Source organism: Astyanax mexicanus, chromosome 13 (assembly GCF_023375975.1).
Source record: "Astyanax mexicanus isolate ESR-SI-001 chromosome 13, AstMex3_surface, whole genome shotgun sequence".
NCBI classification, from domain to species: Eukaryota; Metazoa; Chordata; class Actinopteri; order Characiformes; family Acestrorhamphidae; genus Astyanax; species Astyanax mexicanus.
In genome coordinates this window covers 34,971,812-34,991,214 of record NC_064420.1, presented here as the reverse complement: position 1 = coordinate 34,991,214, position 19,403 = coordinate 34,971,812, and the positions used below count along the sequence as shown (strand labels likewise).

The window sequence follows — 19,403 nt, the reverse complement described above, 5'->3', positions numbered from 1 at the left end:
AAACCTGAACTGGACTCTCAGTCAGAGTTTCAGAAGCTGCTCAGCCGCCTTTCACACCAGACCCTCCTCAGCCTGAGCGAGGAACCGTGAGGAGCACGCGCCCAGGTCTCAGTTCTCCACCTCAGGACTTCTAACAGACCCTCAGTCCTTCAGAGAGTCAGCAGGACTTCAGTAAACTCCGCACAACTTCAACGAGTGGAGCGGAGTTACAGCTCACAGCTCCTCCATGACTGAGAAACACTGCAGGGTCAACACAGCGTGAGTACAGCTGATCCACAGCACAGCTACTCTCTACTCTCTCCCTCTCTCTGAGAAATTACTGACAGTTCCTCAGTTATTAACCTGTGCTGTAGCCTGGTCTCTGTGTGTGTCAGTAACTACACAATATCTGTTTCATATTCTGCAGTTTAATGTGGTTAATTTTAGTCTTCATCACCAGGGTATTTTTAAATGATAAATAATAGCAGTTTAACTATTGTAAAAACAAATTCTCCTGCACTTTAGAAAGTAGACATTGCAAAGAAAATGTAACAGGTGTTAAACTTTAATCTTTTTGTTGTTTGAGCAGACGAGAATACCTGTGCCTTTGAAATAGAAAACAAAACATACAAGTCCATTTATTTCTATAGCTCACTTTATACACAGAGGCCATTCAAAGTACCTTACAGAGAGATTTAAGACATAATACAAAACAATGTTAAAAGAAAGTTACAAGACCTTGAAATTGAAAGAATAAAAAGTAATGAAAACTAAGAAAAAATAAAAAATATTAATAATAATTAAATAATAAAAATCTGAAGTTAAAGACTTGAATTAAAATGAAGTTTGAATAAAAAAGTCGAAATACAAAACATAAATAAACAATAAAGTACTAAAACTGCAAAAATAGAGCAAGTTAAATGGTTTGGAAAGAGCGGGTAAACAAATATGTTTTTAGACTGTTTTTAGTCTAAAAGTCTAAAGTCTTTTGGGAAAAGTCTAAAATCTTCTCTTCAAGTTCATTCAAGATTTGTCTAAATTCATAGGTGACACATATTGTTGATGTTTGGCCATTCTGCTTCTCATTTTTCATAGTTTTAGCCTAAAAAGACTCTTAGGTCTTGAGAGATATTGAGATTTACCTCCTTTCAGGCAGGGGTATTTTTCTGAGAAAAAAAAGATTTAGGTTTACATTAATGCATTTTACATTTCTAAACTTTTTGTCTCTTAATTCTAGTTAATCCTAATTTTAGTTATTCTCTTTAATGTAATTCTGTTCTTCTGGTTCTGAACTTGACACTGCTTTGATTTTGCTCATACATCTCACATACAAGCTGTAATATTTAATTTTACCCTAAAAAGATCCTGAAAAGAGAATAATTGACTTTAGCACATTTTAGCATCTCCTGTACCTATGTGGATAGATCATTTGACGGATGTAAGAAGCTATGTTAAAGTTCTGTTTTGAAGCTGATATGTTTTTCCACTGCTCTTTAAGTTACCCTTAGCCCATCTCTAGCATTAATTTCAGTCAGAATTCAGAGTGCATTATGATTTGTTTTCTGTTTTTCTGAATGCTGACAGGTGCTGATAACCAGGATTGACTTTGGGAAGTAAAAGAGCATCTTGAAGAGATGCTCACTATACTGCTGTTGTTTTGCTGTGGTAAGTTCAAGATTTTAATTAATGAGCCATAAGTCTAGAGCAGGGCTCTATTTCCCAGGAGCATTTTAGCATTAAGAACATCTTAACATCTTAAAGCAAGTGTTCAGTGTGATGCTCACTTCACCATCTATCTAAAGCAGCATCCTTGTTCTAACAAGGGTTTGGAAACCCCACCATTCTTCTTCATTCTTTTATGGCTTTATTCCAGCGAAGATGTATGTTTTCCCCGCTCAGAAACACCTTAATCAGATTGTCAGTTAAATACCAGGTTTAGTAGATGTGTGTGAGCATAAGCAGTGCATGTTATACTTATCAGTAAGTCATTTTGAGAATAGAACTTGGATTGATCTCTATATTGGGTTGTAACAGATTGTTATCAGATTGTTATGGTCGTTTTTTACAATTACTACCAAATAAAGACTTTAAAGTTTTTAAAGTGTAGCTACACAAAACCCTTTATTTGAGAGAACGTGTGGGAAAAGTTTTCATGTAATTCATCCAAGTTGGGACTGAGTCCTTTGCTGTTTCAGTCCAGGGAAGCTTTTATGAGTATTTAAAAATGGTAAAGCTGAAGTTTTACACTTACCACCCATGGAGAATATGTGTGTGTGACATGTGTGTGTGTGTGTGTGTGTTAGTGAGAGAAAAAAAGAGAGTGAAGGGGGCTCACTGAGTGAGCCATAGACAGTTTTTTAACCGTTTAATTTTTAATATATAAGCCGATCTAAGTCCACAGTTCAAAACCTTTAGTCTTTAAAAAACTACCATTTTGTTCCACCCCCACAGTCTGGGTAGTTCTTTTTTTAATCTAGACTGGTGATTGGCTGTATCAATTACATTGCATAAGCATGTTATTAATGTCAGTACGTCTTAATCAGTTGTAGTCAGTATGTATTCCCACTTCCAGCACCAAGTACACATTTATGATTTTAGACACACCAGTTTAATAAATGTATCAAGAAACTACTTTTCTTTTTCTTTTTATTTAATTTCAAACAGATAGCATAGACTTTAGGACTTTGTTTAAATTTAGAGTATGTTCTTTTTGCATGCTTGTCATTTTCTGTTCATTATTTTAAGCAGATTTTTCAGCCCACCTGTTGGTGGCCCAGTCTGTAACTGGACAAACTTTATGGGCAAAACCTCCTATCCTAAACCTTACCCTACTAACTGTTTCCCTGAGACCCCCAGTCAGGATGTAAGAGGCCCCCTCACGCTGTCAATTAGTCTGCTCTCTTATCCGTTAAGTGTCCCAATTAGCAGCTGAAATGAATTTATTGGAACACTAAAAGGGGAACAGGAGGTGAAGAGGCCATGGTGAAGCTGAAGCTAAATGACAATGAGAACTGAACACTGGCTGTTTTTCTGCAGATTGTGGTTAGCTACTACATTCTGGAAACTCATTGGTGTCACTGGTGGCTGTTGACAGCTACACACTGTTTTATACTTACAAATACTGTACATTTATTTAAATTTAAATAAAAACTAGGTATTAGGTGGGAAGATCTTTGAAAATGTCACGCTATTTGTCATCTCACTTTATTAGATGTCCTAGGAATTTTTTGCACAATGCTTTATTTATACCTTTGGAGGTTAAAGAGTAAAGAGTACCATTAAAGGAATAAGGTTTATGAACATATGTGGGTTTTAGAATGTGTGTTCTCTAATATTTAAGAGATCCCTATTAGAGGTTCTTCAGTTTGAAACTGTAGAGGAACCTCTTATGGTGCTTTAACAATCCTTTTTTCCCCCCCAAAAATCTTAAAGGTTCCGTAAAGCACATTATAGAGTTCTTCCACAGATTTAAATGGAAAAACCCCAATAGTTTAGCAAAGAATGTTTAGTTTTAACACTGCTGTTCCGTATATCTAATCAGTTCATTTGTTTTTTTTTCTTTGTAATAATCTGACATTACTGTCTGTAAGTAATGAGCTTCAAGGCTGGTAAAGGCCTCTCAGTGAGAGTTCGATGATAAAGCTGGCATATGGTGTGAGAGAATGTGTAGATAGAAGGTGGGGGAGCAGAACGGAGACAGGGATGATTATGGCTGAGTGTTATTTTTGGTGGAGTACAGCTCTAATGAGCGTAGTGGGAGGTGAGGGGTGAGGGTCAGCAGATGCTGAGACACATTTAGTTCCAGTTACATTTACTGTCTTGTGACTGTCTGAGTTAAATTAGAGTTCTTTGAGCCAATCAGACATGAGTCATGTGACTGAGACCTTTTACACACATCTGGCCGTGATGATGTGTTAACTGTAATTGGATTTATTCGATTTCCTCAACAAATCAAGCTGTCACATGAAATGACCTAACATGTCGATCAGTGTGAAACATTTAAATGTTTAAACAAATCTGTGTGAAAATCTATTTGTAGTATTCTATTCTTTTTCTATTTTATTCTTTAATTCTGTGGTTGTGATTTTTTGTGAGTTGCTTGTCTGTTCGCACAGGCAACTCTAGGCAGATGTCATGTTGTGATCATTACCACCCACTGCGCTGTGCACTGTAGATCAAGGAATGTTAAATATCCACACAACTTCGAAAAAGAAATGTCCAATCCATCTGGCACCGACTATCAGGCCTCACTCAAACTCTAATAACTCACATCGTCTTGCCATGAGCATGCTGGCCATTGTTGAGTCTCACTCACAAGATAACACCTCACAACTTATACAGATGTGGACATTTCCGATAAACAAGAAGGCAAGAAAGCAAGGAAAGCACGTCGTAACAGAGCTAGAAAACTAGATAATACTCGGTGAGGAGCAAAGGAAACAGAGGGCTATTTATACAGGTGAAAACAGGTGGGGGAAATGAGCTATCAGAAGGTAGGCGAGGCTGAATGCTGCAGCGTCACATGTTCAGCCAAGTCATTGTAGTCCATGGGCTGAGAATGCTGGGAAATGAAGTCTTTAGAAGAACAATGGTCCTGAATGAGCAGACTGACAGTATCATGGTAGAGGGCTTATGATTGAATATATTGTGAAACTTTAAGCAAGGCAGTATATCGTGAACAACACTGCTACAACACTGCTTATCCAGTGGGCGGAGGTTAAACAAAACCACTGTATTAACCACTATCTGACACCAATCTTTACATGTAAACTAATGATTAAAAATCTACACTGTTTTTTAATCGATACATTATTGCAAAACAAAATATTGCAGTATGATACAATAACAATATTTTCTTAAACCTCTGGTAGAAAAGGTGTAATAATCAGGATTAGACTGTTTATTGGCATTGACAACAGTGTGAAAGAGCAACACGTCTCAGACCTGTGTTTATGCTACAAAGAAAAGAAAGGATGGAGAAGAACTGATGAAAAGTAACATAAAACGCAGGAGGGCTTACGTTGGCAAATCCCTTTTTGAAAGGTGCAGCTTTAGTGCTGAGTGGAGTAGAGGAGTCTGCTTCCTCCACTCCTCCACCCTCTATCCTTCTATCCTCAGCATGTTTACCCTCCACCTTCTCTGGCAGAGTGCAGACGTGGGCTGAGAGGGAACGGGACAGGTAGAGATTTGGCACAGGCCTGAGCCCGCAGAATGATCCCGGTCTGAAACAGCCCTCCGGAACTGAGCCCAGCAGAACAATAGGGCAGCCAGTAGTGTCTCTGATAGAGCTCAGAGGGGAGGAGGTGTGGACAGGGTCAAATAATGAAAAGAAATGTGTTGAGGGCAGGAATAGCTCTGTTTATGGGAGGGAGAGTAGTATTGAATAAGGTTTCTCCCTTGAGGGGAAAGTATTTGAATATGGTGAGAGGGAGAGAGAAAGATTGAGATTGGCTGAGAGAAAAACGTGTGGAGAAAACCAGAGAGAGAGAGAGAATTAAGGAGTCAGGTTTTATATCAGATAAAACAACATTTTCAGCATTTTTCAGCAGTCAGATAGAGGGAAGAGTCTATATCTGTTTTGAGTTACTTTGGCCAGTCAAGATAATTATGATATTGACTTATCAAACAATATAGACATACAATAATATTGTTTATTATTGGGGCTGTGTATCAGTAAGAATTTAGTGATTCAATGCTACATCAGCAGCAGTTAAAAAAGAGAAGGTGGCTGACTTCACATGTATCGGAGGAGGCATGTGCCTCCTGGTGTTGGGGCATCACTAGTGATAGGGGGGGTCCTTATGAAAGGGTTGGTTTATTGGTTGTGTAAATCGGGGAGAAAATGAGAAAAAAATTGAAATACAATTTTAAAAAAGAATTTAGTGATACAATACATGTCAGGCTTTATGATTCAATATATCACTATTTATTGTGATACTGTAGGCAAGGTGATATGATGTGATAATTTAAATAATTTTTTGGAAAAACTGTCATGATATAAAAACACACTATCATATTTATAAAAGAAATGTTAAATTTTAATGCAATCATAAAAGCTGGATCTAAAGACAGAATATGACATCTATCTATTGGACAGGGTTTAAAGACAACACAAACTGAACCACTGTCTTTCACCTGTTTTTATGTAGAACAATATATCGCCCAATTAAAAAAAGTTTGCATGAAAGGCCTGGTCTATCTCTTCTAAACATGCTCCATTGTGTATGTCTAGTTTATGTGTGTGTGTGAAGTGAGATTAACTTTGTACTGGCTGCCTGTTGCCCGTATAGAGTCTTTACTGTATTTCTGGAGAACACTTGCAGAAGGCTTTAAACATGACACCAGCCAGAGATGAGTCATTGCCATCCATCACATGAGTAGAAAACAAATATTTTGAAGTTAAAAGTGTGCTGGAACAAAACCACAGCAGACCTTTGTGGGTTTTTTTGTTGAAATGTAATACTGTAAAACTTGTGTGTGCAATTATTTGTCAATTGTAAAACATAGTAAAACATCCAATACAAGTTTGCAATCTGAAATCTGCTTCTTTAATTTAAGGAGGGAGATGCTCGGTTACCATTGGTAAAAAACTGTGGCCTGAGATTGTCAGTAATCTCATTTTAGTAAATACACTAATTGCAGTTCACAGGTGTGGTCTGAGTACCTAAAAACGTCTCTCAGCTGATGTTTTTAGGTAGTGCACCTCTTAGTGAGAGACCACTGACACTGCCTCTATGACATTTTGCTTTCTTGAAATCAGGGACACTGTACTGAACTGAAATTGCCTGAACTGACAAATTGCGCTATCTTGGTCGTCCATCGACCAGCTACCTTTCCTTTTAATTGCAGTGTTGTCATGAACAACAAAACTGGACTGCTAGGGACTGGAACTTATTGTGTTTTTAGTGACTAATCTGGATTATGTTTGCAATCCAAAAACAGTCAAGTTCAAGTATAAAGGTCTTGTGGTGTGTGCTTCAATCATGCTTTTGCAATCATGCAATAGGGTGCCGGGACATATTTTCAATAATGCAGTTTCACACTAATATTGTCATAACTTACATACTGTAAATTGTCTTTATATTAACACACATAGTTTTATTTGATTCCAACAACTCCTTTTGGGCATGTGAGTGTACATGCCTCGAAATGTCTGTCAAACAATTTAACACAAATCCATCTTAATTTTTTTTATTTGTGTAGACAAATCTGTATGGCTTAGAACATGGTATGGTCTATAGGATACCGACTCTCTCTATTTCTTTTAATCTTTTTCCTTTGTCATGTTTTTTTTGTATAAAGTCCAGGTGATGTATAAAACATCTGTTTTCTCTTTGTGTTCTGTCTTGTACATCCTTGTGCATGTTGTTCTTTTAAACTGTTCTCTCTGGACAGGAAGAAGGGGGAGTCCCCTGTCTGTACTGCATCTCCCTTAAGAAAATACAGAGTGAACTGAACTGTTCTGCAGATTAAGGACAGGTGCAGGCTGCATCAGCGTCATCTCTCTTTCATATCTATCAGCTCATACCACTGAAACTGCTATTCAACCTGGCATTTAGAAAAAGAGCAGAACATGTAACAATATGCCTTGACTCAGTGACAGTGTCTTTGTTTAATTGATGTTAGAACTATTGTCAGAAAATCTGTTTATATGGATTATAACCACAGTTAGAGCAACAGTTTGATTTCATTTTCATTTCAGAAGGTTTTGGCTTAATGATTTCTGGACCCAGGATCCTTTCCAAATTGAAGTTTTGGGTTAAGTTGACTAAATAACAATAAATAGCTTTTTGGAATGTTGGGAGTTTAAATTAATAGTTACAAAATTGCTTAACAAAATATTGCAATATAGAAATATTTTTTACACCCCAACTTAAATGGCTTAAATTCAGTTTCATCCTATTTATTTATACATCAATCTTTTTGTTTGGAGAAAAATAGACTATGTGAGATTATTTTAGACACTGATACATGGATGCTTTGTCTCTCGTTGCTCTACAAATTCATATGATAATAAAATTAAGCAGCAATTCAGATTCATTTATCTTTGAGTAGAGTGAGCCCTTATTTGTTACCATAAGCATTAGGATTCTGTGCAAAGAGGCTTATTAGAGAATCAAACTATTCAAAATATCTATTTGTAAACACTTAAATATTCACTTATTGAAAGTTGAATAATTATTAAAGGTTTAGAAGCAGCATGTTAGACAGATTCCTCTGATTTTTAAATAGATACAGTTGAGAATTTCACTAGTTTAATCAGTTTACATTCTGTAGCTGACTATAATAGTGACATTTAAGGGTTAAAGATGATGCATTTGGTGGTTTCCCCTCTATTGCTCCTGCCTTCTGTCAGTTTAAATAGCCTGAACCTCTCCTCCCACTGTTCTCACAGTATGTAATGACAGAGCAGAGTTAACAGCTTGTAAAACCCACTCACCTATGAACAATGGGTAGGCCTTTGGTGTGGCTTTCAAACAAGTACCTTACGCAGGGTCATAGAGCACCTGTAATTAGACCTGGACATAAGGAGACTAAGTCAGTGATTCATTAGCTGTGTGTCTGAAGTGTGTCTGCTTAACATAAATGCAGACAAATCTGTTAGGGAACTAGTTGGATTTGTGTTTGTTTGAATAGGTCTGGAATGAATAGGATGGGCAATATGTCAAACGTATCATGTCACGCTATTCAAAGTCAACATTTTTTGTTCTGTAGTCTAGTTTACACATATACAGCTCTGGAAGAAAAATAAGAGGCCGCTTAAAAATAATGAGTTTATTTGATTTTACCTCTGGAATATAATCAAGAGAAAGACGGATGATCACAAGCCATCAAACCAAGTTGAACTGCTTAAAGTTTTGCACCCGGAGTGGCATAAAGTTATCCAAAAGCAGTGTGTAAGACTGGTGAAGGAGAACATGCCAAGATGCATGAAAACTGTGATTAAAAACTAGGGTTATTCCACCAAATATTGATTTCTGAACTCTTAAAACTTTATAAATATGAACTTGTTTTCTTTGCATTATTTAAGATCAGAAATCTTTTTTTTTTGTTATTTCAGCCATTTCTCATTTATTGCAAATTAAATCTCTAAATGACAATATTTATATTTGGAATTTGGGAGGAATATTGTCCATAGTTTATAGAATAAAACAACAATTTTACTCAAATATATACCTATAAATAACAAAATCAGGAAAACTGATTTAGAAACTAAAGAGGTCTCTTAATTTTTTTCCATAGCTGTAGAATGCATACTGGATTTAATTTGTTTTAGATCTTCCCATGTGCTAAAAACTTGACTTAATCTTGACAATCTTCCTGAACTCACAAGAACCTGTGGTTTCTTTCTCTTTCTTCTTTCTTTGTTATGTGTTAGTAGACAAGATTAGATGTAGGCAAAATGCTGAAATGATTGTTTGTTAAGTTGTAGAGAGGAAGAGGTTAAACTGCTTAATAATATAAAGAGTATTATAGATATAGTGTTGAATTGCCTTGTCAGTTAAAGGACAACATAAAACATCATTCTTTATAAAAGAAACAGTTGAATTAATAATCAGTTTATGAGCGACCCAGAACAGTGTGTTGATTTGTACAGTTAAAACTGTCATTTGAACTGTATTATGTATGAATGCTCTGTGCTAACCATGAAAAGAAGTTGCCCCTGAGGCATTAGACTTGCTAACTTCTGTTTCACTGCAACACAAACAACACTCAATAAGAAATATACACATATCATAAAGAATGGTGGGTTACACCCAGAAGAAGGTGTCGGATTGCAATGCTATTTTGAAGGATATGGGCATTATTTATTGAGCTACACATGCAGAAGCAGTGTGTAATGCATGTACAACAGTAGCAGTATGTGGACGAGAATTGTCCTGTTGGAAGAGCACCCTGAAGTGTGCAGATAGAAAAGGCCAAAGATGATCTGGCATTGTTAAAAATTGCACCCCACACCATGACACTAAGCCTTCTGGATGTATTTGATGTGGCAAGGTATTCTAGCACAAGAGTGTCATTGTATTTATTTACCTTTTAATCCTATTGCATAGAAGGTCAGAGTTGCAAAAGGGAGGCAAAGGGAACCCAGGGCTGCTTCTCCTTAAAAGGACAACATGGCATCATTCTTTATAAAAGGAACAGTTGAATTAATAATGAGTTTAGAAGCGACCCAGAACAGTGTTTTGATGTGTACAGTTAAAGTTGTCGTTTGAACTGTATTGTATATGAAAAGGAAGGCAAAGGGACCCCAGGGCTGCTTTGCCTAGTAGGATAGATCCAATTGGTGGAGAGGAAGAGGTTAAATTGCATAATAATAGGAAGGTTATTATAGATACAGTGTTGAGTTGTCATGTCATCCACCTTCAGGGAGGGAGAAAGGCCTGAGGTTCTTGTTTACCTGAAAAAGAATAGTTTTTGGTGTAGTCAGGGCAGGGTTTAATTTGTAAATGCCCGGCTGGGGTACTCAGTTAGAAAAAACTCTCTCGGAGGAAATGAAACTCTGCGAAGTATTTAGGCATCAGCGTCTGCTTGTAGCAGGCCCTGGTTTGTAGGAAAAGAGTAAAACAATAAGGAGAATTGGCCTTGCGGCGACCCTCTTGTGAATATATTTAAAAACTTACCGTTTTCTTTGTTAAAATCACCATGAACTTGTATATTTGGCTCACATCTCCTGTTTCACACCACAATCTCGGTCAACTTGTCGCACATAAAAAAAAAAACTTTTTAAGGCAACTTACATCTTTACAACGTGTGACAATAAATTGTTCTTTTACTAATCATGGAAGATCATCATTCTAGGTTCTCTCAGGAGATAAGCTGTTCTAACAGTTCCAAAAACACTCAATATTTTGTGTTATTATGATACACAGTATACATTTATGAGCATATTCTGGATATTGGCAAATGCTAATTGCCTTACGGATTGTGTAATATGTCCTGTTTTACCATTCCACACTACATATTGTTTTTGGCCTCTGTTACAGTTTAATCATTGTGTTTTAGAGAAACTCATCTTAATTGAAATGACAATAGTAGATAAATTGAGAGAATGTGATGGCTCTCTAAGTGCTCAGTGTCTTTGGAGGCAGTAGTCTGGGCCAGAGTGCTCAGCAAATGAGGTGAAGAACAGAACATCGAAAAAATTTGCTTTTAATTTTGAAATGCAAAATCAAATGAAAAAATAATCTTAAGTATATTATCGTTTGTTTTATATGTGTGCCTCTGTATGTGTCTCATTTAGAACCTAAATCTTCCTTTAGTGTACTGGAAGAAGAGAGACGGTAGGTGTAGATAGATAGCTGAAGGTAGAACTGAAAATAGCAGCAGGGTTACAACAGTTGAGCAGACTTGAAGACTGGCCTATGGGCAGAAATTAGCACCCACCTCATTTCCCGAAGCCTGAATTACCTCTAAAATAGTACTGTACATAAAGTGTAAAGGTATACCCTAATTTATGTTGCACATATTGTAATACGCTGTTAACCCATTATACTCCAGGATTATTACACAGTTTTAGAGATATTACAGTTTATGACCACACTGGGCAGTCCCAGTGGTCTACAGCCTTAAATCAAATATCTCAGAAAAAAAAGAAATAATTTAGTCTACTAGATAAATCTTGTTTGTATAAAACCCTTACCGGTTAATACCAATGCTTAAATTGTCAGAAACCTCTATGATACTAATAATGTACTCTGCATTTTCTCTTTGGATCAATAAAGGTCTTTAAATATGAGTATTGGTGTGGAATTTTGAAAGAGAGGAACTGGGCCCACATACAACCCCCTGAGTGGGTAAGGCTACAGAAAGAAATAGGAACAGGGCTACAAATAGGAAATGTCTCAGGCTTGCCTTTTGTGGAAAGCGTTCAAGCCCCCAGTTCAGCTTCACGCTCACAGATGGAGCAGGTGGTTATTTGTAGTATTCCTAGGGTTAGAAATTTGACAGTACCTCACATGGGAAGGTCAGGGGTCATCCACAGCAGGTACATTTCCTCGGCTCAGCACGCAATCAGGACTTCTGGATTCCATCAATCCTGTGTCCTCAGAGCATTCACACTTCCGGACAGAAATTCTCAAAATTCCTTCTCCAACCCTAAAGAAGGACCTGGTTTCAAACCAGTTCAGATAACATGATTTTTTTTTTTATACCATAAATCGAAACATGTTAAAGACATCAGTATAGTGTCATATTTTGACAGTATATGTTGGATGTTATTACTACAGTTGAATCACTTTGTGTGTATGTTTACATGGGTACCACTTCAAAATAAGTTTATTAATTTATTGATGATTATAAATTAAGTTGTGTAGACTTTAATGTGTATCTTTGATATGTTAATGATGACTGATGGAAAAGACAAAGATACGCATAAGATACGCATTTAGAAATATCTGAGGTTTAACAGTATAAATGAATGTAGAATCAAGCTGCATAATTGCTGCATAACTGCATATTAATGGTTTATAACCTTATTAATAACATTAATAAACTCCTTTATGAACTATTTATAAACCTCATTTTAAAGTGGTACCTATACATGTTAATGGAAGCAAGAATAAACAAGGCAAATGCTAAGCCAAACAGAGAAATGGGCTGGATGGAGAAAGCTCCTCAATGGCTATACTGTGGGGAAGCTGATGGAGCTTCATGCTTTAAGGGAAGCTGGGGGATCTGGTTCAGACATAATTTGGCTAGGCTATGCTATGGTATGCTAGTTTTTGTTTGATAAGCCATAAAAGGAAACAAAAAGCAGAAACAAATGTTTTGAGCATAAAAGAACAATAAAATAAGTAGATGATATTGACTCCCATTTAAATGTGCCTGGATCAGGCACAGTCCAGACCCAATGGATTAAATTGGGACATCCATAAACAATATGCTTAATCATCCCGCATTTGCTCTCTGTGACACTTTAGCTTGCTTTTGGACTACAGAGTAAATCCACAGGAACAGATTTCTGACGTTTCTGACAGTGTCACTTTAATTTTGGGCTCACCGTCACTTTCAGTAGACACTTCAAAGGAAAAAAAAAACACTTGAGTGGGTGCGCTGAGAGTGAGATGTTTACCTCATTAGGGGGGAGGGTTTAAGGAGGAAACATTGTCAATGTTTGACACACACTGTAATTGTCCTTTTAGTGACAATTTCCGCTTAACCGTCTCACTCACATCCGGGTCGGATGGTGTGTTTGTGAGGGATGCTGGAGCTTCTCAGGATGAACTGTTTAGGAAGTGCCAGGCTTTTCTCAGTTGCTCAGCAGTTGGAGAATGTGTTGTGTAAGTGTCACATTTCCCCACTACTCTGCAGACAGAGCCCGGTGCTGTGTCGCCAAGAGCCGACTAACTCTCTAGTGTAAGTGGAGGGGGGCTCTTTTCTTATTCTCGTTCTGAACACTGTGGCAGAACTGTCCTCCCCTGAAAGCTGAGCTGACTCTTGAGCTGAAGGAGAAAAGAAAAAGGACCCACCGGTGTCCAACTTTATAACAAAAGCATCAAACAGGCCCAGCAGTGATAATCCCCACCTGGCACATGGTGCCAAGCCAAGCCCAAAGCAGCAGGAACTGAGGACAGAAGAGCACAACACATACCAGAGAAAGGGGAAGGGGTATGGGTGGAGCGAGGGGAGGGGAGGGGAGGGGAGGGGAGGGGGCGAGAGATACGTGAGCTGGATTGAAAACTTGAGGAGAGGATTTAGGATGGCAACAGACAGAGAGAGCGAGAGGAAGAGCGAGAGAAGCCCTCTCTTTGTCTCAACCTCCAGCTCATGTCGGGGAGATTAGCCGAGACGGGGCAGACAGGAGGCCAGAGAGCATGATGGGAAATGTCTAGTCCAAACTCATTACACTTGTTATTTAAAGCAGGAGAGATAGCGAGCTGCCTCTGGACCCAGTAGGGCAGGGACCACTAAAAGCGACTGGAGTTTATTTTAGAGAATAATAAAAAGACTTGCCCTGTTCTTTTCACTCATTGGTGCATAAACAAAAGTTGTAACGCAAAAAACAAGTCACCTGACCAATCAAGCGGCGATAATTTTTACAATTTTAGATCAGTTATTTTGTAGGTGTTTTGATAAAGCAAGAAGTTCCTGTTATCCCGTATGACAATAATGTAGTCAAAATTGTTATAACACTGTGTTATTATACTGTACAGGCCTGAACATTGTTGTTTTATATTCTATAAACTACAGACAACATTTCTTCTAAATTCTAAATAAAAATATTTTCATTTAGAGCATTTATTTGCGGAAAATGAGAAATTGCTGAAAGATGCAAAGCTTTCAGACCGCAAATAATGCAAAGAAAACACATTCATATTCATAAAGTTTTAAGAGTTAATATTTGGTGGAATAACCCTGGTTTTTAATCACAGTTTTCAAGTTGGCATGTTCTCCTCCACCAGTCTTACACACTGCTTTTGGATAACCTTATGCCACCCCTGGTGCACAAATTCAAGCAGTTCAGCTTGGTTTGATGGCTTGTGATCATCCATCTTCCTCTTGATTATATTCCAGAGGTTTTCAATTTGGTAAAATCATTTTAGTGGTCTCTTTTTTCCTGCTTTTTTGTAGAGCTTCCTGCAAGATGACTTTTGCTGTCAGTGTTAAGAGAAGGCTATTTTAGGACCTTTTTGTATATGATTGATCCTTTTATTATCCAATAATATAAACTGTTAAACAGGGCCGCCCCTCTGCATACGCAGACAACGCAGCCAGCGTTAGGCCTCAACCATTTTGCAGTTGCAGGGAGCCAAATTGACTGAGAATGAAATGTGTTGAAATTATGACATTATTAAATTTAAAACCCAATGTGAATTATTTATGATACGCTCATCTTTTTTGTCTTTAAACATTGCATGGGGCACCTACTCTACTACTTAAAAGCGGCACGTTATTATTTTTGTGCATAATATAATGCCCCCACCCCTATTGCCTGAAATGGCACGGCTCGGTTTGCTCTGTTGGTTGTTGCCAGATGTGACATTTTCCAGTCAAATAAATAATCAAAAAATGCATGGAGGCGCTAAATCTTGCGCATGTTTAACCATTTTTAAAGTGTATGTGGCCATTCTATACAAAAACTTGTCCAGTGCAATGTTTGTGTAAGTTAAAAACTTAAAATAAAATAAACAAATAGGATGAAAAATCGTAACTTATCTGGCAACCTTAGTCCTGACTAAAGTAGCAAGGCTACTTGAGTTTGGCAGGAGACAAGTTCACCGCGCGAAGTTGCTACTAAATGGTAATTCAACTATGAAGCGACGGTTTGAGTCTGGAGCTGAGAAGAAGAAAAAGAAGCAGAAAGATGAGGCCCATGCATCCCTTTCTGGTGAGTAACTTCGATGATAAAGGTTTAAATAGTTTTGATTACTTCATGTTCAATGGTGTTGCCTGAGCTAGTTACGTTGGCTTAGCTGATTTGGTAGCTTTAAACGCTTAACTAGAAACTAATCTGGGTATTGCAAGGCACGTGGCACGTTTGCAAATAGTAGTAGTGTAGTTTGAAGATTTTTAGTGACTTTAATAAAAAATTAATAAACAGAGTAGCCTACCTATTGACTAATGCCGTCAGTGCACTATCCAAATGGTCTGTATGACAGCAGGATCAGACAGCTCTATAGATTTTGACAGGCTGATATAAATACACCACGAATATAAACGATAATTTCATAACCTTTAAGGCTGGCTTGTGTAAATGACGTGTCCACTGCTTAAAATAGACATGCATCGTTTCATTTATTATTTATACATTATAAATAGTACTCTTGTGCTGTTCTTCACTGTTATTGGCCTTACTTATAACGTTGTAAATATTCACAGTTACATGTGTAATTTTAATAAATAGTAAAATTTTGCGTAAACCTTTTGTGTTTGTGTGTGTTTTTTTTTTTGGGGGGGGGCCTCCCTGACCAGTTATGCTTAGGGCCTCCAAAACCTTAGCAGCGGCCCTGCTGTTAAAGGCTGTAAGGCATTTTTAGTCCACTTTCATGGCTGAAAATAACATTACAAATGAAATTTCAATTTCATCACATGTTCAGTCATTGTGAGTGAATGTCAAGACAAAAAATGCAAATATACACATAGCTATTACATTTTATTTAATTGAGTTTTGGGTTCAACAAAAACAACCCCAAATCAGAAAGACAGTATGAAATAAAAATAAAAAATCTTCTTACATTTTCTTTGACTGGTATTTTATTGCAGACAGTATGAGCCCATGTTTTGTCTTGTTCTATCTGTTTTATGTTCATTTTATTTCATTAATCAATTAATCAAAAGCAGGAAATGTGAAACATACTGTACTCATTGTTAATTTCTGCTAATTTGCTGCTTCCATGTATTTTAAAAATATTGCTTCCATAGAATGTAAATTTTTGTCCTTTGTGTTTCCATGGTAGCATGTTGATTGACGGGTTATACATTAGTTGTTGTCATGTAAAATCGGCAATGTTTAGCTTGACACATTACCAGTTCAACCCAGTCCAGGACCAAGACATCAAAATTGGGCTAACATTTAAAGGCTGACAGCTATACTAAGTTACAAGTCTTTTACTGTGTATAAATGCTTGTTAAGGACCTTGCAGTTGGCAGTGTATTCTGATATTTTGAGCTCGACAGGTTACTGCACTGCATGTCTTTCTGCGAAACAGCTGAGTGAAGAACTCTAGTTATGAGTTATGTTCCTCAGGGTTGACAGTAAGCCAACAGCAGGGCTTTGTTAGCTCTCCCCTGCCAGCTGTCCTCCTACATTCCTCAGCCTCTTGTCCATGTAAGGAGAGACTGGCAGAGTAGCTGGGAGATAGCCAGCCTGCCTGACCTGCTCCTCAGATCTTTTCTGAGCTGGACGTTTGATTGAAAATCAGCTAATTATGTGGGCAGAAATTAGCTTGATCACAGGTGTTTATAGTTGTTTTTTTTTTCTTTAATTACAAAAAAAAAAAGTCTGTAACTATTGAAAATCTTCTGATTGTGTTTGATGATTAATTTAATCATAATATTATAATATTAATTATTAATTATAATATTAGTTAATCATAATATACAATATATATATATATATATATATACAAGTTACCAAAGGTAGCCCCAGGGGGAATGACTACACACTGATGGTGAGTGTCAGAAACTGAAGGACACACCCAAAATGCAAACAGTTTGTCTCAACAGATTCAACTCAAACTCATTTGAATGTACATGTGCCCACAAATGTTCACCTAATTTATAATTGTTGTTTAATGTAATAAACAACGGTAATGTTTGGAAATATCTCATTTTACATAAAACATATTTTACTGACCAGTCTCAATAGCCCTACTTTAGATACAAGTTTCACTATTTGTCTAAACTTTAGAATGTTTTAAGTATCACTTGATACAAAGGTCACATTGATACTGTATGAGGGCTAAAGTTCCCCCTCCAGTATCCTGAAAAGGCCTAGACATGTTTAAGGGAAAGTACCCCTTCTTTATTCACTGAGCCTCTGTCCATATCTCTCGCTCACTCTTACCACCCACTTTGTGCTGGATTAATCAGAGGAAAGGGAAGCTGAAGCAGATGAAGCTAGTCGTCTCACTCCATTAAAGCCCATATTTCCTCATTTCCACTCTTTAGTAATCTGAGTTTCCTGCTTAATTTCACTGTTAGGGAGATTAGATTAAATTCCCGAGGCGAGATTTGCTGTTTCTCAGTAATGATGTTTGCTGCAGCTGGATTTATCAGTTGGGAGTTGCACTGACTGCAGGAAAGGGGCAGAGATAGATTTTTTCCCTGGTGTTAGGGTTTGGCGCTATCTTTGCGGGAAAGTCCAGCGTGTTCTGTTATTTTCCCAGAACTGTCAGTCTGAGCGCAGGTGGGGTGGGTGGGTGTTTGCGGTTTATGGAGTCTTACTACTGTGTGTGAATTTGTGTGCTGTCTTCTGTCTGTCTGTTTGTCTGTCTGTCTATGTCTATGTGTGTGTCTCTCTGTTTGTGTGTATGTGGGTACTGCTTGTGTATGAAGTAGTGAACCTGGCAGCAGCGTGAGAGGTGGTGTGGTGCCAGATAAACACAGCTGTCTGGTGTGAAGACAGGTCTCCGCTGATGTTATCTGTTATTTCTTATAGACTTCCACTTATGTAACTTCTAAAACTAGATTATTACAGTTCATATTGATTTTATAATATTTTTCTGGAATTATTTTTACACTTATTTGGGCTAATTAAGGCTTGATAAAATATTTTAGGGTGTGTCAAGGCAACTGTGTGTGTGTGTGTGTGTGTGTGTGTAAGCACCTGCTCCAAATGCTCAGTTTGTTCTGCCTCCAGTCTCCCGTTGTTCAGACAGCAGGTCTCCATGACTGACTGGTGTTTCACATGGTATTTATTTCAGAACTTTAAATAGTTTTTATCTGTTGTAAACTTTATTTGTGTCCCAAAGGACACATGAATATAAATGCACATTACAAGTAACATGCCAAAAGTCAGGAACCAGTATTATTCTACCATGCACATTTCATTGTACAATCTTGCCCTTTCTGTTATATTTTCTCGTCTGTTGTATTTATTGTATTTATTGTAGTGATATAGTTCTGTGTTGCAATTGTTACACTTTTGTACTTTATGTTGTCTATTGTATTGTTGTTCCATGTTGCACCACGGTTCCGAAGGAACGTAATTTTGTTAAATGTATTCAGATATAATGACAATAAAAGCCTCTTGACCTTGACCTCTTGTATGACAGTTGCCATGTCACGTATAGTGGTTTATCTGTTTGTATATACAATTCTAGCTAGATGCTGCTGGTCATCATCATTACCACTAACTGTGCTGTCCACTGTGGCCAGTATTCACAAGATAACACCTCACAACTTCTACAACTTATTCCCAAGCTGTTCCCTAAAAAAAAAAACATTTAATGATTAATTTATACTGCTATACAGCTATCCTATGATTTTTGTCATGTGTTGCATGCAAATATTAGTACTCTATTCAGAAAAGAAGAAACTCTAAAGGCCTATATGTGGGCTGTACTTCAGTTTCTAATGACAGAACATACACATTAATGAGTGAAAAAATGGCACAATACTATTTTTCCTGCTGATAATAAGATTCAGTACAGACACTTACCTTGTACTTATATAAATATAAATATAATAGTCAAGACTGTTACATAACATTTTTGGGATAATGGAAATGATCCATTCTACAGCTTTGTATAGGTTATGCCCGAGTTTTTGTTTTCAACTGTGAGCCTTGATATATTTTTTTTTACCTATGCCACATGTGTCAAACACAAGGCCCGCGGGCCAAATGTGGCCCGCCACGTCCTTTTATGTGGCCCGCGAGAGCTTGTAAAATCTTAGTGTCTATAATAAATAGGTCAGAAGCGTTCTTTGACCAAAAAATACATTTCCCACAATGCTTGTCGATTGTATTACCCGCAAAG

General features: G+C 37.3%; 1 protein-coding gene across 2 annotated transcripts in view; it reads left to right on the top strand.

Moving 5' to 3' along the window:
- Positions 1–27: 27 nt before the first annotated feature.
- The window catches only part of lamb2 (laminin, beta 2 (laminin S)), a 52,206-nt gene continuing 32,830 nt past the window's right edge, over positions 28–19,403 (top strand). For both annotated transcript variants that reach the window (XM_007249859.4, XM_022677418.2), the window contains exons 1-2: positions 28–258; positions 1,564–1,644. In XM_007249859.4, the coding sequence (XP_007249921.3) occupies positions 1,614–1,644 (31 nt within the window). In that variant the 5' untranslated portion in view covers positions 28–258; positions 1,564–1,613. The remainder of the gene's footprint in view (positions 259–1,563; positions 1,645–19,403) is intronic.